The sequence below is a fragment of the Onychostruthus taczanowskii genome, unplaced genomic scaffold (genome assembly GCF_017590055.1).
Source record: "Onychostruthus taczanowskii isolate IOZ18803 unplaced genomic scaffold, ASM1759005v1 scaffold24, whole genome shotgun sequence".
NCBI classification, from domain to species: Eukaryota; Metazoa; Chordata; class Aves; order Passeriformes; family Passeridae; genus Onychostruthus; species Onychostruthus taczanowskii.
Window position 1 is genome coordinate 1,351,345 of NW_024499684.1, and position 24,664 is coordinate 1,376,008.

The following is a 24,664-nucleotide window of genomic DNA, read 5'->3' on the forward strand; positions in this document are numbered from 1 at the left end:
TGAAGGGTGGGGAATTATTCAGACTGTTTGGAGGGTGGGGTTTGTAGGGGTTTGCGGTTCTGCAGTGTGGCAGTGTTTTGCACTAAGTGTGGTTTAATTTTCTACCCTTTCCCTCCCCGCTTGGTTTCAGGTGAATTAAAGAGCTGTCTGCACTTTTTTAATTTTAACATTCTTCCCATATGTAACAGCCGTAATTTAGGGGGAAAATGAGGAATATTGGAAAGCATGAGGGCTTCTTCCTAGCAGAAGATGGGTTTCACTGTTCACACACACCTGCACCTCCTCCCAGTGGCAGGAGATCCTCCTGGGCTTTGCTTGAGGCTCAAAATGCAGTTCCAGCACAAGCCTTGCTCTGGGTGAATGATGGGAACCCTTGAGAACCTGCTGTCAGTCCAGTTTCTGCTTGGAATGACTTGGGTTGTTGATGTCAGATTGCAGGAAAGACAATGTAATTTTTTACATGTATGTAATTTATGTAATTCCCTCTGCTTTATACATCATGCTCCTGTGCAGCCTTTCCTGGGCTGTCTTTTCCCTCTTTGTCTGATCCCTTCCAAAAAAAACCCGCTGAGGTGTCACTTCATGACCTTCCCTTGGGTGGATTCCCACTGAAAAATGCTCCTGGGGGATTTCTAGAGCAGCATCTTCCACCCACATGTGGGCTTCTGGAATTTTCCCTTTGTTCCCTGCGGCAGCAGGAAAATTCCTGGTTAAGTTGGATCCAATTTGGACTCTCCAAGCAGATGAATTTCTAGACCCAGAGTCTGGAAAGTCTCATTATTCTACAGAGCCCTTCCAGAACCTCCAGCATCAGGGAATCTGTAGTGGTAACAATCCTGTGGCCTCAGTATTTGAGCAGATCCTTCCTCAAAGGCACCTCAAGGACCAGGTCTGGTTCCCAGTTTAAATTCATGGCTGTTTGCAATGTATTTATTCAAAATAGCTGCTTTGGAGCTGTAATGAAGATCAGCCTGAAGCCACATTGTGGGAAGAAGGGACATAAATTGTCAGGTGCTGCTTGACTTTATAGTTTAACTTTGCATAAAAGGAGGTATTTCAGCTTGGCAGCACTGCAGCTTATCTGAGAGATGTAGTATATTTGGGGCTTTACTGCTCCTCTAAAGCACAGAATCAAAATGCATTTTTTTCCCACTAATTAAGCAGCAAATTTGTGGCTCCTGTGAACCCTAATGATGATTTTCTGTCCTTGGCTTGCCTGTGTTTGTAGATGTGATGGGTCTGTGCTTGGGGTTTTTTTTGGGGCAGCTTTAGATTCATTCACAGTAAACATCTCAAGAGAAATTTCAAAAGTAAAAAAAAAAAAAGAAAATTATTTTTAAAAAAAGTATTCTGGGCATTGTGCATTGCCTGTTTCAGTGATGATTCTCTAATGCTGAGCACTGAATTTCTGGAGTGCTGGAGAAGCACCAGCTGTTCATGAGATGGGCTGTGAAACTCTTACACCCTGAAATGTTTTAAGGCTTGTTCCACTTGTCCAGCCATTGTGGAGGGAAATCCTGCAGCAGCTGCTGGGAATGTGGGCTGGGAGCTCCAGGGAGTTCCCTCCACCCCCAAATCCCACCTTTAGACCAACAACATCTACATGCAGGAAGCCTTCAGCTGTCCAAGTCTGCGGAAGCGAGGGTTTTACAGTACTACAATGTTTTCCAACTATTTTTTTTGTACTAATCAAAGCATTGCATTCATCTTTTATTTATGCTTTTTGAAATTGGCTTGTTTTAAAACAACCTGCATGCATGTCTTCATTGACCTGGATGGGTGTGCTGTTGAATTTTGATGTTTCAAGTCTTGAACAGCTTCAAAACATGCAAATTCTGTTGTTCTGAGAGGTGTTTTTCCTAAGGCTCCTTGTTCATTGTTAAATTGGGGGGGAAAGCTACTAAAAGCTTGTTAGTTTTAAATAACTTTTCCTAGATTTGTGTCTCATCGTTGCTTGTGTACTAGTGGAATTTGGGATTACTTCTCCAAGTGATTTTGACAATTTTTAATGGAATAAATTAAGAGCCTCCTTGGTTGTTAAGAGAAAAGAAGTGGTGAACCATTTATCAACCTGACCGCTGGTTTAATTGCTGATCCTTAATAAGGTTATCGATACATTTGGGCATTAATGGTTTCACAGCTTCCTAAATACTTTGACAGATCCCAGAATCCTGGCATGGTTTGGGCTGGACAGACCTTAAATCCCATCTCATTCCACCTTCTGCCATGGCAGGGCCACCTTCCATGGCCCAGATTGCTCCAGGTGGCCTTGGGCACTGCCAGGGATCCAGGGGCAGCCACAGCTCCTCTGGGCACCCTGTGCCACTCCCTTCCCACTCTCCCAGCAAACAATTCCTTCCCTAAATCTCATCTCTTGCCCCTGGTAATGGGAGCCATTTCCTGTGTCCTGTCAGTATTACAGAGCTGAGGAGCTCATTGATCAAACACCATCTCCATTTTTCCTTTCAGTTCCACCCTTCAGGGCTTTAAGGTTTCACTGAGCTCCCCCTGTCTGGGGACCTTTTTCCAGTGGCATTTCCCCAAATCCCTTGGAGTTGGATCCATGCCCAGTGCCCCATGGATGGCACGTGGGTGGCTGATGCCTGTCCATGAGATTGTTGCTGTTTGGAGAAAACATCAGGAGTCAAGTGGGAGCATTGGACTTTCCTGAGTCACACTCTCCTGGAGCTTGGCACATGATTATTTTTCCCTTCCTTCTTGCCAGCCGGTGCAGTAGGAAGTCATTTATGGTAATTGGCCCTGATTTGCATATAGGTGATGGAGTTGTGTGGGGCAGAGCACCCAGAACTGCTGGGGAGCTGTGCTGGGATCAAAGGGGGCCGTGCGGGAGCTGTTGTCTGACACCGAGCTGGGGGTGTTGTTTGCATTAAACATTCATCACCTCCCAGCCTGCCAGCAGGAATTCTGGGCTGGGCTGACGTGTTTTCATGCAAAATTTATTGGGCAAGACCAGGGTTGTAAAGAGAGATCTCGTTGCCTTTCACCAGCAGCAGAGGGGGAATGTTTGATTGGGAGGGAGCATTCCTCTGGCACGCTTGGGGCCTGTGTTACACCAGGAGCTGAAGGGTTGGGAAGGCTGATTCTGTCTCTCCAAGACCTTTTCCTCAAAATCTGACCTGCCAAATTCCATTTCTCAAGGAGCAGAAACGTGCAAACACAAAGTGATGTTCAGGGTGCTACAATGCTCATTTAATTTGCACTGCTCAGGTTTCTCATTCAGGAGTTCTTGTTGGTTGTTTCAATTCTCTTTGGAGTTTATTTCAAAGAAGCTTATGAGGAAAATATAAAGTACATTGTTTTTAGTTTGTAGCTCAGGAGTCCAAAAGGAAAATATGTCCAGTTTGAAAGTTTTGATCCCAAATATAATAAATAAGGATAGCTACTGGGCTGGAACCTTGCATGCCGTGATTGAGTCTTGATCAAATTCTTGTTGTTGATTTGTAAGCATCCTAGAGGAGGTGCTTCCAGGAAAATGGAAATGGGCAGCAGAAGTGGGCTGGTGGGAATTGTACAGTCTGACCAAAAACCCATGTTAAACATGGACATTCCTAGAAAAACTGGAGAACTTCTTTAAAATATGTTTAAAATTAGCAACTGCATTTTGCATGCTGAAACCAAACTACTCCATCCTGTGGTGGAAAGTAGTTTGAATGCTTATAGGAAAAATACCTTCTGTCAGAGGGGAAACCCTTTCCTTAATCCAAGAGGGCTTATTTTCAGTGTTTGGGCTAAATTACAAGGACTTTGACAAGTGCTTCTAGTAAAGTTTTAAGATGCTTGGTAGGGCTTCTTGGTTCCAGTGATTTCTTTTGGTAGCTTCTTGAAGAACAGGTTCTGAAACTGAATGACAACTTGAGCCCCTTTGTCCAGCCTGGGATACTCCAGTGACTGCCAGGCACGTGCTTGGACTCAGAGTGGGTTTTCCAGGATCTTAAGGATGTATTGCCAAGGCAAGGGAGTCACTTATCCACAGTAAAACCAAAATGCCTCTTCTATTGATTAATTAATAATTTATTCTTACTCCTTTTGCCTTCCTTTCTGCCTGCAGGCAGAAGCCAAGCATGAGGTGACTGGAGCAGGTAATGAAGAATTCATTAGAAGTGGGTCTGTGGGTGACCTCAGTGCAGAGAGATTGAATCCCTTGCCCTGTCAGGATCCGTGTTTGCTGATGGAAAAGGAGCTGAGCAGCTTGGGTTGGTTCCCTGCAAGGCTCAGGATCCTGGGAGCACCCAGGGAGTGCCTGGGGAACACCTGAGCATTTTTGGGGTGATGGGTGACGAGTCCCAGAGCTCTGCTGGCAGAGCTGCTGGTGCTGGCAGGCAGAAGGAAGCAGCTGAGAGGCCAAACCAGGACAGTTTCCTCCCAATAAGTCAGCCAAAGGCTAATGGGAAGCAGAGGAAGGGTTTTTTCTGAAAAGGACTGAGACCTCCATATGCCCAGAGCAGCTCGAGGGTCACTTGCCTTTGACCGAGATTTGTTGCTATTGTTGTCTAAGCTGTGTTGGCCTTGTTTTTCTTTTTGTTTGCTAAAAATCCCCTTTTAGGACTCAAAAGACTGGCCATTTATTTAATGGGCAGCAGCATATGGGATGATTTCTTTTCCTTTCACTCCCAGACAGCTGGAAAAGTCAGCGTGGATGGGACACGGGGAGCAAAACTGTGCAGGAGGTGCTGGGGAACCACTGGCTCTGGAAAATAAATAATTTTAGTTCAGAGTAACCATTTCGTTTTCATTCATTAAGTACTTTCTGTGCTAAGTACAAAAATCTAAGTTTTGTGTTCAAATTCTGTAGTTCAGACTGTCAGTTAGTGATGGCTGTCAAATGAGCTTCTCTGCTAAATTCATGGACTGTGTTGAGGGAATTATATTTCTCCCTGTTTCCAGAAATAGGTTTTGGAATGCATTTGAAGGCAATATCTTCAAAGACACACATTCTTTTAAGCTGTTTAAAATTTTCCAAACTATCTGCTCCTTAAAACTGCCAGCCACCATGATTGTCCTTTTATAACTATATAATTTGCATTATCCTGGGTTTTGGGTGGAATCATTCCTTGAATGTGGAGTATCCCTGCTGAAGGAAGGTTTTGTTTGCCCACATGTCCAAACACACACAGGCTCTGAATGTCAACATGGAGTTTTGGGGTTTTTTTTTCCCTGGGACACCTTGTGCTGGGAGAGCAGCTGACTATTGTTTTAATGGCCTCCCTTAATCTGGGCAGGAGGAATCCAAACTGAATGATCCAGAGCTGTGCAAATCCAGTTAGTGTGAGCTGTAATCTCTTTACTGGGTTTAAGGAGTTGGAGTGGCACTGAGACACCCTGCAGATACTGAACAGCAGAGATACAGTAATCACCTCACCCTGCACCCTGCTCCTGCATCCTGCACTAAAACCACCAGTCCCCAGCAAGGATTTAGGGAAAACCCAGCCCCAAACCAGCAAACTGCTCCTCAGAGCAGGCAGGGAAGGGGCAGGTCACAAACAGCCCATCTGAAAGGTAATGCTGTGGTAAAGTGAAATTGAAATTCACATTAAAATATTAAACTCGCTGTTGCACCTCGTATTTTGAATTGGGAATGCTTTTTCTGGAATGAGCTTACCTGCTATGGAGATTATAAACCATCCATGGCTTTGCTTAGGAAGGGAAGGAGAATCTTTGTTTGGAGGAAGCATTTCTAATCCTGGTCTAATTTTGGACCTTTCTGTTGTTTGGAATTATAAAATAATGTGACAGACTGAAATGAAATAATCTAAATTGTTGATCAGTGATAGGACACGAGAGAATAGTTTTAAATTAAGAGAAGAGGGATGTAGATTGGATATTGGGAAGGAATTCCTGGCTGGGAGGGTGCCCAGAGCAGCTGTGGCTGCCCCTGGATCCCTGGCAGTGCCCAAGGCCAGGCTGGACATTTGGGGCAGCCTGGGACAGTGGGAGGTGTCCCTGCCATGGCAGGGGTGGCACTGGGTGGGATTTAATGTCCCTTCCAGCCCAAATCTCTCTGTGATTCCATGATTCACTTCCAGGCTCTGGTTTCATCCTTGGCACCTCCTGGGCATGTGCAGGGCAGGTTGTTCCTGCTCAGTAGGAGTGAAACCCTACAGATAACCTGTGCTTCCATTTTTCTGCTTCCACACTCTTTCATTGGAGTGATTTTCCATTGGAGAGGGAAGGCTCTTGGATCTTCCCAAGGAGAAGAGACTGGCCAACACAAATTTTCCATTCTGGGAACTTCTGGGTCTGGTTCCCATAGCAGATTTCCAGGTGCAGAGGCTGCTCTTGACCTTTGTGTCCTTCTCTGTTCCTTGAGAATCCCCTGATCCTTTCTTGGAAAGAAGCTCCTTCAGTTCCCCAGCAGGATGGGGTGATGTTCCCCATCAGTCCCTGGAGCAGAGCGGTCCTTGTGGCAATAATTCAGCATTGTGTTGGGTTTATTCCCTTTTTTAAGATTTGTTTTTTGGAGATTATGGCAGCCTGATGCATTGCACTTTTTCTGGGGGAAAACTCTGGGAATGTCTCCCGCTCCAGCCATTGACTTTTACATTATTTGCAGTGTAAAAACCAACACCTTCAAATATCCATGAAAACAGGGCTGGGAAATGCTTTGGGTGCCTTCCAGGGTAGGAATGGGGAGACCCAGAGGGAACATCTTGGATTCTGCTGGATCCTGCCTCGCTCCTCAGCTGCTCCCAGCAGCTGAAGTTCTTGTAATACAAGGCCCATGTAATGGTGAATTACGTTGGGAATGATTTTTCCTGGGCTGAAATCGAAGCAGCAGGATCAGTCCATTCTCTCCACATGGATTAAGGAATTGATCAGGCAGGTCTGCCTTGGCTGCTCAGATCAGAATCTTTTGAGGCTGCTTAATGGGATCATGCTGTGTCCAAGAGGGAAAAGGAGGTTTTCCATTGATTATTGTCAGGTGGGCATTGCTTGTGCTTTGAAAAATGTTAGGGAAATCCAGACAATGGATTTCTGGGAGAGTGTTCAGCACAGGAATGGGGAATGCAGGGCCAGGGGTGAGAAGACTTCACGTGCCTGCCTCTGCCATCTCCCTTTTTCCTTTTTATTTTCTCCTTTGCTCTGCCTTTATTTCCTGGCCACGTTAAACAGTGTTAAAAAAAAAAAACAACAAAACCTGGGTGAAGTTTTGGATGATGTTGCAGTGGGAGTTTCTGCTGGGAGTTAATTTACAGGTCCCCTGTGAGTCAGGAGCATGAAGAGGGAAGAGAAGGAAGGGGTTTATATGGAGTGGGAGCCACTAAATCTGATTTAAAGGGTCACAATGTGCTTTTTATTGAGGAGGACAAGAGATTAAAGTCCATCAATTAATTTATTTAAAAAAACAAAGCAAGCTTTAGGCCCCAGAGCTTGTTAGAAAGTCTTTCCAAGAGCTTTAAAGATAATTTTAATAGTTCTGTTGCTTTTCTCCTTTTTCTAAAGATTCAGGCTACAATAACTCAGTAAATTGATAGTATATAATTAGGTCTTGATGTTACAGGCTCAAAATTTTATACACTGTAGGTTTTTAGATAGAATATTTGAAAATTCTGCCCTGCACTGTAATATAGTCTGACTCCTGCCTTATTTTTAGGTTGTTCTTCTCACATTGCTGTGGGAGAGGAATTTTTTTCTGACAAAGCTTCCCAGGGTTTGAGAAATGTATTTGCTCCAATGTCCAGCCTGGCCTTGGACACTTTCAGAGATCCAGGGGCAGCCACAGCTGCTCTGGGAATCCCAGCCCAGGCAGGAATTCCCAATTCCCAATCTCCCATCCATGCCTGCCCTCTGGCAGTGGGAGCCATTCCCTGTGTCCTGTGCCTCCATCCTTGTCCCCAATCCCTCTCCAGCTCTCCTGGAGCCCCTCCAGGCCCTGGCAGGGCTCTGAGCTCTCCTGGAGCTGCTCCTCTCCATGGTTGCTTGGTTCTCTTCCTTCTCTGTACTGCAATTTTGGAGCCAGTTTTGGAGCAGGGCCCAGCGGTGGCACCGGAGGAAGGGCAGGGGCTGATCCCAGGGAATTGCCCTTGGAGCAGAGGGGCTGTGGAGCCTCCCAGGGACAATTCCAGTGCCCTGCCCTGGCTGGCCCTGCTGGAGCAGGGTGGCACCAGGTGAGCCCTGTGGTCCCTCCCAGCCTGAGCCACCCTGGGCTGGGCACGGAGCAGAAATCTGGGAAGGGCTGCAGAGATTCCCCCATGGGAATGAAGCCCCAGTGCAGGTGTTGCATTAGAGCTGCTTCAAGCATTGCTGGTAAAGGGTTAATCACCACTTATTTTTAAAAGACATTCCCCTTCAGTGCTTTACAAAGCTCTGTCCAAATGGTTTTGGTAGCAGTTCTGAAATTTTTACTTGTCTTGGATAAATGATCCTTCCAGTAAGAGCCAGGGCTTCTCTTCTGCTCCAAAACACTTCCCATATGGAGAATATGTGGTGAAATCCCTTTTTCAGTCAGTCTGGGAAGGGCCATTTTGGGAGCCCACGATCCAATTTCAGCGTGGCACTTTTCACACATGGTCCCAGTGATGTTCCTGCCTGCCAGCAGAAAGCCAGGGCTCAGTTTTGCAGGCACTGCCTTCCCCCTGCTCTGCCTTTAATCTCGTGCTGTGTTTATGTAATGCAATAGAAATGTTGCTAACGTGATTATACTTTTCTATCTTATTAGCTTCAATACTGAGCACAATAAAATGGAAAACTGTTTAAATGTTATGTTTAAGTGCTTGAGATAAGAGTTCTTGTAAATGAAATGTGATTACATTTCTGTAATAGATCTTCTCTGTCTGCTCGGACTTTGTTGAGCAATGTAATTCTTTTGGGATTGCTGTTTCTAAGTTTGATTTCTTTTTTTTTTTTTCCCCTTCAATTTTGATAGAAACAGCCATGTAAAATGTTACACACCACCAGACAATGCACAGCAATCTTTTGAAAAGGCAGGGTTTCCTGTGTAAGGCACAAAACCACGGCTCCATAGTTCTCTTTGTGATAACCAATTTGAATTAAACATAATTCCCCAACATCACCTTGAATTTCCATCTGTGTAACCCCCGTGTTCTTAGGGGTTTTGCATTTACCTAATGCTCTGGGCTATTTTCCCTCAGCACGGATGGCAAACTGTGACTATCTCCAAACTGGAGATGATATGAATAACAATTGTTTGCTGATCTTCCCCTGTATCTCCCTGCATAACCTGCAGCCTGCGAAGGCTGAGGAAGTGGCAGATAGCTTTTGTCATCCCTTATCCGGGCTGTACACTTGTAAGGAAGAGCAGGGATAATCGCCTAAATCTAATTAGGGGTTAAAAGAGGCCATGACTGTGATGTGGCAGTGAGACACCTTACTGTAGCAATCCTGTTTGCATTAGAAAAATAAGGTTGTCATATTGATTATTCAAATGAGCTTCTATTGGCCATGGCTCAATGGCTGCGTCGCAGCTGAAGCTCTGCGAGGTCCCAGCTTTGGAGCATACATTATGTGATGTCTTGTTTGCTGATTTCAGGGCTTTAAACCTGAGGCTCAGGGAGTTTTGTCCTGAGAATTAAGGGTTTAAGTGACCACTGGAAAATGAAGTTGAGCTTGCCTGGGTGATGGCTGAGATTGCTCAAAGCCATTCAGTGGAAGCAAATGAATTTGCTTCACATCTTTTATGGAGAAATCGGTATTGGAGTTAACAGATCTTGTTTGTGCATTAATTGATGTTTAGTTCAAAGTCAAACTGAGCTGAAAAGAATAAAGTAATTGCATTCAGATCAATTCCACGTCCAGGAGATAGCGAATTCCCCCGGCTCTGACTCTGGGGGCTGCCTTTTCATTTTTAAAAAAATGTTTGTCTGGTGCTGGCCTATCACAGCTTCTCAAATACTTCTCAGCACTTGGCTTTTTGTCACTCCCCAGTCAGGTCTGTGGCATCCTGCAAGTGCAGGAGATGCTTCAGGATGTGCTGATTTCAGCCTTCCTCGTTACCTGGTGACGTAAATGCCAGATACAGAACGGGAAAAAGTGTTTAAAAAGACAAATTTATTAATTTTTAAAATTATTTTTGGCCCTTTTGTGGTGCATCAAGTACCACGTGCTCTGTTGTATGTACAAATGCTGGACATTTTTCTGCTGTTCCTACCACTGGTTTGTGCAGCTTCTGTCATTACAGATTTACAAGGAAGGCTCACCTTGAATCCCAGACGTGAAGCAGAGTTTGCAAATTTTACCCCATAGTTGAAATTATTTCCCCCATTTCACCTGCACTTTGAACATTGGTCACTTCACCTGTTGGCTGTGCTGGATTTCTGCTGCTAAAAAAATACATATAGAGACAACTAAACTGGGCTCTGTTGTATGTACAAATGCTTGGACATTTTTCTGCTGTTCCTACCACTGGTTTGTGCAGCTTCTGTCATTACAGATTTACAAGGAAGGCTCACCTTGAATCCCAGACGTGAAGCAGAGTTTGCAAATTTTACCCCATAGTTGAAATTATTTCCCCCATTTCACCTGCACTTTGAACATTGGTCACTTCACCTGTTGGCTGTGCTGGATTTCTGCTGCTAAAAAAATACATATAGAGACAACTAAACTGTTTTATCCTCTTGTACATAGGTACAAAGTTTCCAACTTGGCTTTTAAATTTCTTCAGTTGATTCTTCCAGTTTCTTCCATTCTCTGCTTTTGGTATACTGGGTGAGTAAAATTTTACTCACCAAAAAATTCACTTTTGTCAATTTTTTGTAAAAAGTAAATTGTAAAATTTACTCTTACACTAAAAAAATTAACTGTAAAAGTTACTCACCCAAATGCTGACCTGACTGACTGAAGCCATGATGACCAGAGGAAGGGGATTTTACAAATATCTCTATATATTTAAATTTAAATAATAGTTGAATAAATTTAAATATGATATTATTTTTATATATGTGTTGCTGGAACATCCTGACCTGTTTGAAAAGTCTGAAAATGATCAAAAATGTTGCTGTAACTTTGCAACATCTTGCTTGGACAAGAAGTGAAGCAGTGGCTTATCCCGTGCTGCCTTTGTGTGCAAGTCCTGAGCTTTGTGCTGAACCCATGGGTGTGTTTGAGTGCTTGGAACAGTTCCAGTTCCACCTTCTGGGGACACCCCTTTGTGGCACTTCTTTGCAGGACACAATCATTTTGTCTATTGAAATTGCAACTTTCAGCCCAAAGTGAAAATGGTGGAAAAGGCAATATATGAGGGTTTTTTTTAACAGTATCAAGGTGCTGTTTGTGGAGATCAGCCCCTCATTTTGCATCTTCATTTAAAATTATCAATTTATTTATTAAATTTTTATTTTATTTTCTCTTAATCCCTTTCAGCCACAAGTATTGTAATGTTCTCTACCACATTCTACTTCCACCAGCAGTTAGCAAAAAATGCAGTTTATTCTGATTGACATCAGTGAGACTGTCTGGATGTGTTTCATAAAGAGAGGGAAATAAGACAAATATGAGGAGTGTTGCAATAGGGAAAATCCTTAATCCTGGGAAGCATCATAGAGGAAGAATTTTCAGTTGACAAAGAGGTTTTTGGCTGCTTCTCCTTTGACAAGTTATAAAAGTTCAATTCACCCACGAGCTCAGCTGACTCTGGGCTGGCTGAGGTCACCACCTTGAAATTTGAGGTAAAAATAAGCATTTTTATGTAAAGCATCATTTTGGGCTTGTCCTGCAGCATTAGTCTGCAGTGGTTCAGGAATGGTTGGCTCAGTGGTTTCTGGAGGTATTTGCCAGCCTTAGTGAGAGCCAGGGGAGGTTCAGGTTGGAATTTCCTCCCTGAAGGATTGGTTCAGCCCTGGAGTGGTCAGAAAATTGGATCTTACATTTCACAACCTGATTTAATTGCAGGATTTGGTCCAAGGTTGGACTTGATGGTGTTGGAGGCCTTTTCCAACCTCAGTGATTCCTGGAGGTCCCTCCTGAGCAGCAGCTGGGGGAGTGCTGGAGGGGACAGGTGACACAAAAATCTGGCTGCAGTTCACTGGGTGGGTTTGGAACTCGAGGTGTTTGTGGGGTGTTCCCCTGCTCCCTTGCACTTTTAGGATTCTTTCCACCAGTGTCAGCTGGATCATCCCCATTCCCAAGTCTTCTGCATGGGCTGGGAGCCCTCTGGGAAGTGCTGCCCTGGGAGGATCTGGCCACTTACTTGGCCTTTTATTGAAAATAGAATATTTCACTTCACCTCCAAGATTAGCAGGTACGACAGGAGGTGCTGGTTTTAACCATCAGCCTCCAAATTCCTTAAAATCCAAGTTTCCTTGGAGCCTGCCATGTTTATGGTGCTCAATTCCTTCAGGAATCTCTTCACTCTATACTAAAAAAACAGCCTTTGAAGGAAATCTTGGCTGCAGAATGAGACATGTCTTATATTTTTGGGTTTTTTTGGTCTCATTTTGGTGGTAAGTCAATAATGTGCAACACTAATTATTTTGATTTCATTGGAGAAATGCCAGAACACAAAATGCTTTTGGGAGATTCTGGGGGAAGGTGTCCCTGCCTGTGGTGGGGAGCTGGAAGGAGATGGGTTTAAGGTCCCTTCCAACCCAAACCATTCTGGGATTTTGGGATTCCTGGTCTAGACATTGGCTGGCACTTTCTTGGGTGTTTGTTCCACCCTGCAAAGCCATTCCTGCTCTGTTTCCACTGGCCACTTTCTCTGGGAAGTGCTGGAATGAGAAATGCCAAAGCAAACAGATGGTGTTCGTTTTTCATGGCAGGAAAAGGTTAAAAGCAAATTACTGAGAGCAAGAGAGTGAAATGAGCAGGGCCAGTGTGGTGTGTAAGAAGTTTAGATTTATTAATTGGTGAAATGGGGAGCCTGAGGGAGGTTCTGGTGCAACTCAAGGAGCATGAAGAGCTCAGGCAGCTTTGCTTGGTGCTTTTGGGGTTCTTTAAGCTGTCAAATTTCCTACCAAAAATACAAATTGTGATTTAGGGGAACTTGCAGATCTTTCCTTGTTCTCACCATGCTGTGTTGGACATCACACTCCAGCCTGTATCTTTGTTTTCAGCCCTGCCCCAAAGGTGCCCAGCCTTGTTTTGGGCTGAATCCTGTGAAAACCAAGGTGGGAACTTCAGTGATCCCTGTCCATCTCCTCTCCTTCATCAGCTCCAAGTAGCTAGTTTTAATTTGATTTGATTTTTTCCCTCATGTTTTTATTAATTTCAAAGCATTTCCAGGTTATTTTTGTCACTGTCTGTTAGGCTCGGATTTGGTCAGATGTGTTTGAGACTTGCAATCAGTTTGTCTTTATTTCATTTTGATGAAATATTATTTCTTCCTCCTCAATTGTGACCAGGAAGTTGAGGAATTCCCTCTCAAGCTTGAGCAACTTTAGCTTTCCCTTTTAAAATTTTATAAATTTGTCCTGTGACACAGCCCAGCATGGAAGTTGTTGGAAGATGCAACTTCCTTCCTTACTGGAAGTTGGACTGGGCTGCTTGGAATGAGCATCTTGGAGAGACCAAGAGATTTCCAAAGGTTTTCCTTAGGGCTACATTGAGTTGAGATTAAAAAAAAAAATGTGGAGGAAAGCCTGAAACTCAAATCTCTTCTGACCAAAAAAGCTGGATTGGGTGAGGAGATGAAATATTCTCAAATCAAGTGGATTTGCTCTTTTTTCAGGAATAGGGAAATTCTTGTCTTGTGCAGGAATGAAAAGCTGGGCTTGTGTGACATATCTGAGACATTCTGAGGATATTCTGAGATCAGCCTGGGCTGGGAGGAATTAAACCCAAGTCACCTGCTCAGCACAGAGCAGAATTTCCAGACTGGATTTATCCCTCCCAGCAGGGATGCCTAAAAACCCACGAGGTTTCAGGCTGCTAAAATGGGACCAGATGCAGTCCCAAGAGCTGGAATTCCAGCCCAGTGGGAATTTGTGGGGCTCAGCTGAACTGGACCATGGCTCCCAAAGGGCTGCACTCCTCTTCAGGGATATTGGAAGTGGTTTTTTCAGTCTTTGGTTGTCAAACCTGTGCACCCAGGGGTCTCTGGGTGGTCCTGCTCCTTCCCCGAGCTGTGGACATGAGTTGCTTGTTGGTTCATGGTTGTTTTTTAATCTGGTGTTTATTTTTCAGCAGTGCTGATGCCATCCTGCTGCTGGCTGGAGAGCACATCCTAAACTTCTCCTGGGTTTTTTTGGGTCTTTATTAATCTTGCTGAAAGTCCTGACCTGCTGTTTGAATCTGTCACTTCCTCTTAATTTCCATTCTAAGTGCAACATCTTGTGCTCTTTCAAAGTCCTTCAAAATTGTGTGAATTTTAAATTAATTTTTGTTTTGGTTTCTGTCTTTTTGGGACTGAGGGGCAGTAGGGCAACAAAACCAGCTGTGTGCTAGTACTTCATAGGGGCATTTAGGTTTGGGTTTATTAAAGTATTTTATTAATTATAAGAACATCTCTGTGTTTAGAAGCTTTGAAGAACTTGTGAAGTGCAAAGAACAAAAATGAAGCCGTAACTTGTGTTTAGATTTTCCATAAAAGAAAGCCTGAATAGAAAGGAACATTTGCATGAGAAGGGTGGGGAAGAAGTTGTCTGACTTCCAGTGGTGGGTTAGAAAAACAATCAAAAATCTGAGTTCTGCAGACAGAATAAGAAGTGCTGGGTGAGGTGGGTTCCTGGGTTTGAGGAAAGGGATTTTTAAATTAATAAATTAAATGTATGTACAGCTCTGTACTGGTTATAGGTTGGATAAGCTGAGCACAGTTCAGATATTCAATATAAATTTAACTTTGTTCTCTGAACTGAGATCTGTGGGGATCAAAGAAGGAAGGAACAAATTGGGGGAAAAAAAGAGAGTAATTTGTTTCTAAAGTCAGTATAGAAGCTTTAAATTGCCACTGTTGAATCCTTGAGCTTGGAAAAAATCACCAGGATCATAAATCCCAACCTTTAAATATGAATATGCAGTAATAGAATGAGATCTGTGTGAGGGAACCAAGGCTGTGCCTTGGAATGTGAATTTTGAGCAGTGAGCAAAAGCTTGAAGAGTTTTATTCACAGGTCTTAGTGCAAAGTTGTGTGCCAGCAAATAAGTTTAAAATACTTAATAAACTTCTACAAGATTTTCTCCTCTTGGGAAGAATTCATGGCACAGAGTCTTAGCAAAGAATTACTTAGCAAATAATTAATTCAGATAAATTGGAGGTTGCCTTGTTTCCTAGGCAGAGCGCCCTTAATTGGTAACTTTATTTTTACTGAATATTTAATGAGCAACTGGCAAATGTTTCCCTAAGCACAATTTTCATGAGCATTTACTGTTTTTTGAGCAGTTTCTAATGAATTTAGACCAAGATGGAGCCGCTCAAACACGATGTCATTTCAGTGTGGTGTGAAGCATTTCCCAAAGATTATTGCAGAACTTGTTTAATGTGCATAGAGAGTTTAAAAAACCCAACCCCAAACTAAACAGGCTTGAGGTTTCCTTGTGGGATTTTTTTTTTTTTTTATCACCAGACTGAGGGCCTGAAGGAATAGAGGAAGTGAATGGACACCAATGTATCCAAATATCTCATTTTGCCTAAAAGCAAGTGCCGGCAGATAAATGCCCATAAAGGGATTTCTTTCTTAAGCCCCATGGATTTTTTTTTTCTGCAACTTTTTTGTGTGAGTTCGAAATGAAAACCATTCATCCAGTGCCCCAAAGAAGGGCCTTATTGAATGGAATAACAGTGTAATGTACCATTGAAGGCAGGATTGAAAGTGATTATCTTGTTAACTCTTGACAGTTATCGCCAGCTTGAAATAGAACTGGCAGGCTTGATTTGCAAATGAATTAGAGCTTTTTCATTTGGTGCCAGGATCATCTTTTTATATTCTGATATGACAGATGCTATGTTCCGTGCTTTTGTTTCTCTTCACTCTTCTACTTGCAAATAAAAAACAAAAGATTATGATAGTAATTTTATTTGCATCTTTTCTCTAGGAGTTTATTCTTTGTCTCGAAGTTTTTAATCTTATATTTTTTTTCAAGAATTTGTTTAAGAATAGTATTGTTCCCGCAGAATAAAATTTCATTAGGTTAAGTACAGTAGTAATTGGGTGAATGAGGGGGATTTAGAAGCTTTCAGCAAATGGAAAATTGATTGTACTCAAATTGTTTTAGTGCTTAGAACATTTAAATTTCCTCCCTGACTTACACTTGCATTTAATATTCCTCAGTACCAGGAGCAGAGGAGAAGCTCCCATAGTTTCCAATATTCCTGCTAATGGCAGCACACGTGTAATTAGTGGCAGCCTCGGCGCTGTGTTGATATTCTGCAGCCATCCCAACCCAGATGGGGAGGTGTTGGGTATGATAATTATTGTGCTCTCCCTCTATGTTCCTCATTAACCTGTAACACTCTCTACCAGTCCAGAGAGTTTTTCCTGTAGTTGTGCTTCCCAGGACTGGAACTTGCTGGGCTTTGTTTAATATTCAGCCCAGCCTTGTGGGCATTTCCAGTGCCGGGCTCGCTGCTCCTTCTGTAATCTGGTTTGTTCTTTGGGGCTAATTAGCAGCACTTCTGACTGCCACTGATGTCCATTATGGAAATGTTTTCCTACACTTTCACCTACAGGATGTGTTTTAATTGAATATCTACTAAATAATATTACAGAGAAGGTAAACCAGGCCAAAGTTGTCTAATTTATTTAAGGCTGGTTAACAGAGACAGTGACATTCCAGAGCCTGATGTTTAATTGCCTGTGTTTGCTGGGAATGCAGACTGGGAGGAACAAGATTGCATTCCTGGTGAAGGGAACAGGAGCATAAATCTCAGCCAGCCAGCCAGAACCAGGGGAAAATCCAGCCAAAACCAGGGAAGAACCAGCCCAGCCAAAACCAGGGAAGAGCCAGCCAAACCAAAACCATCCAAAACCAGGGAAAAACCAACCAAGCCTCACTCCAAGTAGGAGAACTCCAAGGACTTGCACCTTGTGATGTCCTTGGAATCACCAGGTTGAGCTGAGTGGCTTTAAGGCAACCAGGACAGAGAAATCAGCTTTGGTCATTTATGGGGTTTCCATAGCCAGCCTGAAGCCTCCCTGAAACAAAACCAGGAGATTTTGGGTGGTTATTTTGTCTTGTGTGATTTATGGCATTTCCATACCCAGCCTGAAGGCTCTGTAAAGCAAAACCAAGAGGTTTTGGATAGTTTTGTCTCTTGTTTACCTGAGAAATACATGCAAAGAAGTGCAATATTTTTGTAGGGTCTGTTTGAAAATACTGCTTTTATCAACACTGTATTTTGGAGTTTTCCCTCTCTGCTTAGTTTCAGTATTGATATTGCATAAAATCTTGCATTTTACTCTCTGAGCCAAGGTTATTATATATTTCCCCCTGTTGAATATTTGATAAGGTCTCTTGGGTACTGATTTTCCTTCTTTCTAGGATAACATATTATGGAAATTGTTTCACCTTGTGTTCTGTTTGGAGTCCTGGTTTTAGCATGATTCAGTTTGGTTTGCATTATATTCCATGGAGTTCCTTGGCAGTTCCAAGTTATTCCAGAGTGTTTGTGTGCAGGCTGACTTTGGCTTTTCCTCCTGCTTTTGCTAAGTGACCTTCATAGGATCTTCTTGGGGTATTTGCATTTAAATGTAGTAGTAATTGGCCAAATTTCCTGCTGATTTTTCCTGAGATGAATTATTTGGATGATTGGAGTGATCCACTGGGGCCAGGACCACCAGGTTTGGAGTCTTCACACTCCAGGATCAGCTCCAGATCATTTGAAGTTGGTGCTTGGTAAGAACAAAACAACATTGCACACTTTAAAAAAAATATAATGGATGCTTTTCCTGTCAGAGTGTGAGATTCCCAAACCATTTGCTCCTCTTGATGAGTTTGTTGTGCAGGAAAGATTGGAAAGAGCAGCAAAAAATGCCAAGTTCAGCAATGTCTCATCTTGGGATATCCTGAGGTAGAAATAAAGTCGTGTGATCACATGGAAATCTAATTCTCTTCTCAGGAGCTCTGCACCCTCCAAAAGCCCCTTTGGCCTGAATTTTCCTCTAATGTCCATGTGGGTATAAATAACCCATAGGATTATCCTGCAGGCTATGGCTTCTCACCCAAAATCTAGGGCAAGGACAGTTATTAACTATTAATTAACTGTGTGTTAGTTCTCCAGTTTTTGGGTGGAGCTGCTGTAAATTCACTGGAAAGTACATTGTATGTGAAATATAATATATTATATTTCACATATATATTGTATATATTATAATACCTAAATGTGGTATTTTGAGGACCGTGCACATTTTACAGCTCCCTTGATTAATGATAGTTTGATACAGGGAGTATTTTCAGGAACATGAATATGTTCCAGGTTAAAATAATGATTTCAGCAATTTCTAGGAAATACTTTTAATTTCATTTACTGGCAAAGGAAGTTCACACCACTGTAGTTAGTTACTGTGGGTTTAAGTAATCCCAAATCTGGCAGAACCTGGAGCATCCCAGAATGGTTGGGGTTGGAAGGGACATTAAGACTCCTCCAGTTCCACCTCCTGCCATGGGCAGGGATGGAACTTCCTTAATTGAGTTCCCAGCTTCTTGCTACAGGTCCCTGATGACCAGGATTCAGATGGAGCTGGAATTTTTTCCCCTGGCATTGCTGAAACGTTTGGATGAGCCTGAGTTATGATATTTCCTGGGTTTAATGGATGACTTTAAATATATGCATGTCAAGTGGTGTTTTACTGCAAATCCTTGGCTACAGTGGGGAAAAATTCCAGAGCTTCTCTGGTAGAAAAAAGGAAAACTCGGGAATAAAATCAAACTTGCCTGATGAACCAAAGAAATGAAGGTGCTGCACTGGAGATGGTATGAAAAGCAAATATATTGGGAAGTGTGGGGTATAAAATGGAGGAAAACATAATTACCTGGTAATGATACCAAATTAATGCAGCTTGATGGTTTCTTTTATGTTGTGAACATTGGAATGTTGGATGTGCATAAAGCTGCTCCTGGCTTTTATTTGTGGTGTTTAATGGTTTAAAATTGTGCAGTTACTCAAGGCTGTGTGGGAGACTGAGCTGTGGCCATAGGTCTGAATTTTGCCTAAAACAACACATGAAATATAGTATTAATGGGAGCCTTATTTGTATAATTTATATACAAATAATATAATTTAAATATGTGATTATTTCACGTAATTATACAAATACAACAAATTTTATAATGTATTTTATAGCATGTATTAAAATATGTAATTATTATATATAATGATATAAATATAAGGGTAATTATGTAATATAATTTACAGTATATATAATGTAATATAGAATAGGATGCAGAATATAATTGTGTAAGATCTCTAATATAATCTATTGGCTAACTAAAAGATAAAACCCTGCCACAGCCTGGCTGATTGATGCCCAGCAGCCTCAGGCTGGGAAGAGGTTTTCATTGGAAGTGACAGGTGCCCCAAGGTTTATTTAGGACAAGCTCAGCCTTGTCCTGGTTAGTTTGATAATGTTTTCCTTATGGATGTTCCAGCAGTGCATTTCCTGCGTTAGGGCCTTGTGTTACACCAATATTCCTGTCTGGGCTGCCTCAACTACAAATTGGCTGAACAGCCCGTGACACTTTTTCAATATTATTACATTAAACCAAGTGGATTTTGATTGATAACCTAATATTCAACTAATGCAAAACATCAATCATGGCAAGTATATTAATTATTTAATATTGCAGCCTAATTCAGGAATCGATGTGCTGCAGGAGGGGAAGGGAAACTCGCTGTTCCCAGAAGGTTTGAGACAGGGCATGATTAAAAAACAGCCCCACCAAGCCCTGCTCTGCTCCCGCGTGTTGGTTCGATACAAATCTTTATTCATTTGCCAATAATCTCCTCACATTTTCCACTTCAGGACCATTTTTATCAGTTTTGAGGCCTGGAATTGAATTAGGGCTGCTTTCAGCGCAGGCTGAGGGAGGCGCGCGGATATTGATGGCAGGGATGGGGCTGGCCTGGGAGCTCTCCCAAAGCAGCTCCGCCTTCAAGGGCCAGGTGGAGCCTCCAAAGGGATCAGGGAGCCATGGAATGCTTTGGGGAAGGGAGATCAGTCCCATCCATCCACCCCTGCCATGGCAGGGACACCTCCCCCTGTCCCAGGTGCTCCAGCCCCAGTGTCCAGCCTGGCCTTGGGCACTGCCAGGGATCCAGGGGCAGCCACAGCTGCTCTGGGAATTCCATCCCAGCCAGGAATTCCCAATTCCCAATCTCCCATCCATGCCTGCCCTCTGGCAGTGGGAGCCATTCCCTGTGTCCTGTCCCTCCATCCTTGTCCCCAGTCCCTCTGCAGCTCTCCTGGAGCCCCTTCAGGCTCTGAGCTCTCCCTGGATCCTCCTCCTGTCTCCAAAATTGGGATAAATCCTGTAGGGCTGAGAAAAATAAATTCTCTCCAAGTCTAACAGCTAAAGTACTTTCTATTTTTTTTCTTCCTTCTTGCTTCATTAATGACATTTAAATAGGAAAAAAACTGCGTAGCAGATTTTTGGAAAAGCTTTAGGAAATGATAAATAATTAGCAATTTCAGTACTGGTAATTAGTAATACTGTACTGTTAACTGGTTCCCTGCAGTCCTCACGGGCTGGTTTCTCCTTGTTTGCTGTGGGAATGACCCACCTTCCTATAAGCAGAATTGGAATTAGGTAGAAACCTGGTGTTGATGGGAGCAGGAACCATCTCCTTGTCCAGTGGGTTGGGATTTGGGAAATTTTTAATTTTTCCATTTGATTTAATATTTTTTTTTCCATAGCAGGATGTGTTAAGGATAAATTTTCCCTCTGAATTTTTGCTTTTTTACTTGGATACTTTGGTCTATTTTTTTTTTTTAGCTGCCTTTATGTAAAATTCTTCCCATCTTCTCTCTGCACATTTGTTCTTTTTGCAGCTTTCAGGAACTGGATGCCCTACTCCAGCATAGCTGCCATGAGCCATGGAATTCATGACAATTCCTTCTCCCCATCCCCTTGGAAAGGGGCAGGGAATTTCATTGTGGGAGTGGTGGCAGGACAGAACCAGGAGGCACCAAATGTGGATTTGATGAACAGCCCTGTGTCCTGGCCTGGCTGATTCTTTCCACTGTAAACAGTGGGATAATTAGCTGAAAAATGTTGATTTAAATGTGCATCCTGTGGCATTGCTGCAGTTTGTAGCAATTTCAGGGCAGGTACTATGTGAGGGGTGAATTCTGTCATTGAGCATTAGGATAATTAATGTTTTTCATGTGTTACAGGTAAATATATGTATTAAAATTAAAAATTTGAGACACTGGAGAAATTACCCAGCTTTGCCATTTCAGAGTTAAACAGAAATCGTTGCAGACAAGGGTTTAGCAACTATTTAGAACTTTTGTTCTTCTCTTACAGGGACTCTGCAAACATCAAAGCTGGATTAGAACATCTGGTAAGTTTTAATTTTCTCTTGAACATTTGCATCATCTTTGATATCTGCATTCCAAATGAACACTTTTGAATGAGCTTTGAATACCTTGAATTGAGAAAGTCAACCATTTCCCAGAGGGTCAGGCTACTGTTATTATGTGAAGGCACTCACATTTTCATTTATCTCCCCATTTCAAGGGAATTTTAATTTTTTTAAATTACTTTTTTTTGATGTCGAGATGAAATAAACTGGACTACAATCCTTGGATTGATGATTGCCTTAATTATAAACAAAAATTGTTTGGTGTTGGGTTTTTGGCATATCCTGATCTAAAAACAACAAACTTGTGATTAAAAAAAAAGTAAAAAAAAAATAAAAAAAGAGCCAGGGACACAATCAAATATTGCATGCATAAATATGGTGTGTTTGAGTCATTTGGAGGCTTTGAAAGAAGTGCACAGCTTTGTGTTTTCTCTTGTCTTTGCTTTATGAATAATGGATCGACTTAAATTCCATTCAGGGCTGCAGTAGGAAATAATAATTGAGGTGCAAAATATTTCTGGTTTAAGTAAACATATTAAACCCACAAGTGATGGCAAGCCAGGCTTAGCATTAAAAACTCATCAGTTGATCAAAACTGGGAAAAATAAAACCTTGTCACAAGTCAGAAGCTCTTTGAGCCTCACAAGTTGGTACCAGCAGTCAGTGGAACATTAAATAGTTGATGTAAAGTGATTATTAAATCCCATTAAATGAAAATATTCACTATTAATGGCACAACCATCCTGAGAAGGGGTTAATTTTTTCATGGAGTATTTAAATAATCCCTGCTGTTCCATAGTGCTGTGAAAAACATCGTGTGTCTCCTTGGACAGAATTGCTTTCCTCTTGCTCCTTCCTATTTTGGGAATCACTTGTGAAGGATTTGGAGGAGCTTGGGCACCAATATCTCTTTGGAGTGCTAAAGGGATGGAAAGGATGGAAGTCATGGTGGGGTGGAAAGGATGGAAGTCATGGTGGGGTGGAGGTCCTGGTAGGGTGGAAAGGATGGAGATCTTGGTGGGATGGAAAGGAGATCCTGGTGGAATGGAAAGGATGGAGATCCTAGTAGGATGGGGATGTTGGTGGGGTGGAAAGGATGGAGGTCCTGATGGGGTGGAGATCCTGGTAGGGTGGAAAGGAAGGAGATCCTGCGAGGATGGAAAGGATGGAGGTTGTGGTGGGATGGAGATCATGGTGGGGTGGAAAGGAGATCCTGCTGGGATGGAAAGGATGGAGATTGTGGTGGGATGGAAAGGAGATCCTGCTGGGATGGAAAGGATGGAGATCGTGGTGGGATGGAAGGGATGGAGATCTTGGTAGGATGGAGATTGTGGTGGGGTGGAAAGGATGGAGATCCTGCTGGGATGGAGATCCTGGCACAGCTCTCAGGAGCTCCCCCTTTCTGAAGGTGCCCTGTGGAATGTGTTGGGAATCGTCACATGCAGTAAAGAGCAGAGTTCTCGGAGCAGTTGGAAAATCCACCTTGGTTACTGCTTCCAGGGGTGCCTCACCTGGGGTTGAATCCTTTAAATAAATTTTAGGAAGATGTTGTTGCCCTGCTGCTGGCAAGGAGTTGTAATCCAGCAGATTCCTGAGATTTTTCTCGTGCATTATAAAGCTGCTCCCCTCCTGACAGAGTGACCATGGCTGGGGCTTGTTCTAAATTGGGGTTTCTGCCACAGCAGGAGCTGCAGGGCTGATTTATAGCAACAAATATTCCCAAAAAGTGGGAAGGAAGAGGCTCTGTGGATGTGGAGTAGCCTGGGGAGGTGGGAAGCAGGAAGAGTTCAGTGGTGCTCAGGGTTTCTCTGGGACTGGGGCAAAAGGTACTGGAAATATTCCCTGTGGAATGATGATGCCTGAAGTGCTTCATGGGTTAACTCACAATAATTTGGAATAAAATTGTCTTTGTTAAATTAATTGGCTGCTTTGTATTTAAAATCCCAGAACTGGGCAGGAAGGGATTGGATCCCTTCCCTTCTGGAAGGGATCTTAAAGATCTCATTCCACCCTCTACCATGGACAGGGAACATTTCCCTGAAAGATCTCTCAAAAACTCTGGAACTGAGATTTTTTTTTTTTCTGTTTTCCCTTTGATCTTAGAAAATCTGTCCTGGGAATGGGTGCTCAAGGAAACAAACTGTTTCCCAAGGCACCCACAGGTAGGAATATTTGTGCTGGAAACTGTTCCATACCTCAACATTTTGTTCATAAATTTTGGACTCCAGTAAATTATAGGGTTATTCCTCCAGAGATTTAAGCCACATGATTCCCACTCTACTGCTTCAATTCCTGCAGCTCCAAATGCTTGGATTTTCCCACCTTAAGAGTCTTTATCTTGATTTAATAATCTGTTATTGGATCCCTTCTGTATTAAAAGGGTGTTTTACAATTTGGGGTGTACAAGAGTCTGGACTGGCAGGGCACAGGGAATGACTTCAGACTGGAAGGAGTAGGGTTAGATGGAATACTGGGAAGGAATTCCTCCCTGGAAGGTGGGCAGGCCTGGCACAGGTGCCCAGAGCAGCTGTGGCTGTCCCTGGATCCCTGGCAGTGCCAAGGCCAGGCTGGACACTGGGGCTGGAGCACCTGGGACAGTGGGAGGTGTCCCTGCCAGGGCAGGGGTGGCACTGGGTGGGATTTAAGGTTCATGTATTTCTTTGATCTAGCAACCAAAAAAACCCCAAACCCCAACCAAGAGCCCTTCTCCTTTATTCAGTGTTAATATTTGATCAGGCATTTATTTCAATTAAATGTCAGTGTTTGTTTCCTGGCTGGCCCTGGGTTTTCCAGGCAGTTTGGTTGCAGTGCTGGCCCCTCACTGCTCTGAGTTTCTCACCTGTGGTGTCACAGCTCCACGGCCCTTGGGTGGCCACCAGGCAGGGATGTCTGGCAGAGTCCTTGGCTTCCTAACGAGCTCTAAACCAAGCAGCCAATTATTTGTGTTCACAAACAATTAATTAACGCTCTTAATATGAGTAATTATGTTTATCTTGCTGTCCTGGCAAAATTCCATGCTGGTCAATTATGCTCTGCAGGCTTGAAATTGTCTTTTCTGTCTCTCCTCAGTTGTGTCTGCTCTCCCATTCTGAGAGGAAGGGAGTGAAGGTGGGGGTGGAGAGGTTTTCCTCCTATGGCCAAAGTGACATTTGTGTCCAGAGACATCCCAAATTTCCCTTTGGATAGGCTGGAGAGCCACGGAGTGTCCAGCTGGATGCACCAGCTTGGGAG

The 24,664-nt window shown here is 43.0% G+C and overlaps 1 protein-coding gene across 1 annotated transcript in view; it reads left to right on the forward strand.

The window, feature by feature from the left end:
* Nucleotides 1-24,664, forward strand: part of RSRC1 (arginine and serine rich coiled-coil 1) — a 101,813-nt gene that overhangs the window by 27,557 nt on the left and 49,592 nt on the right. The window contains exon 5 of the mRNA XM_041406014.1: nucleotides 21,376-21,412. Coding sequence (XP_041261948.1) covers nucleotides 21,376-21,412 — 37 coding nt within the window. The remainder of the gene's footprint in view (nucleotides 1-21,375; nucleotides 21,413-24,664) is intronic.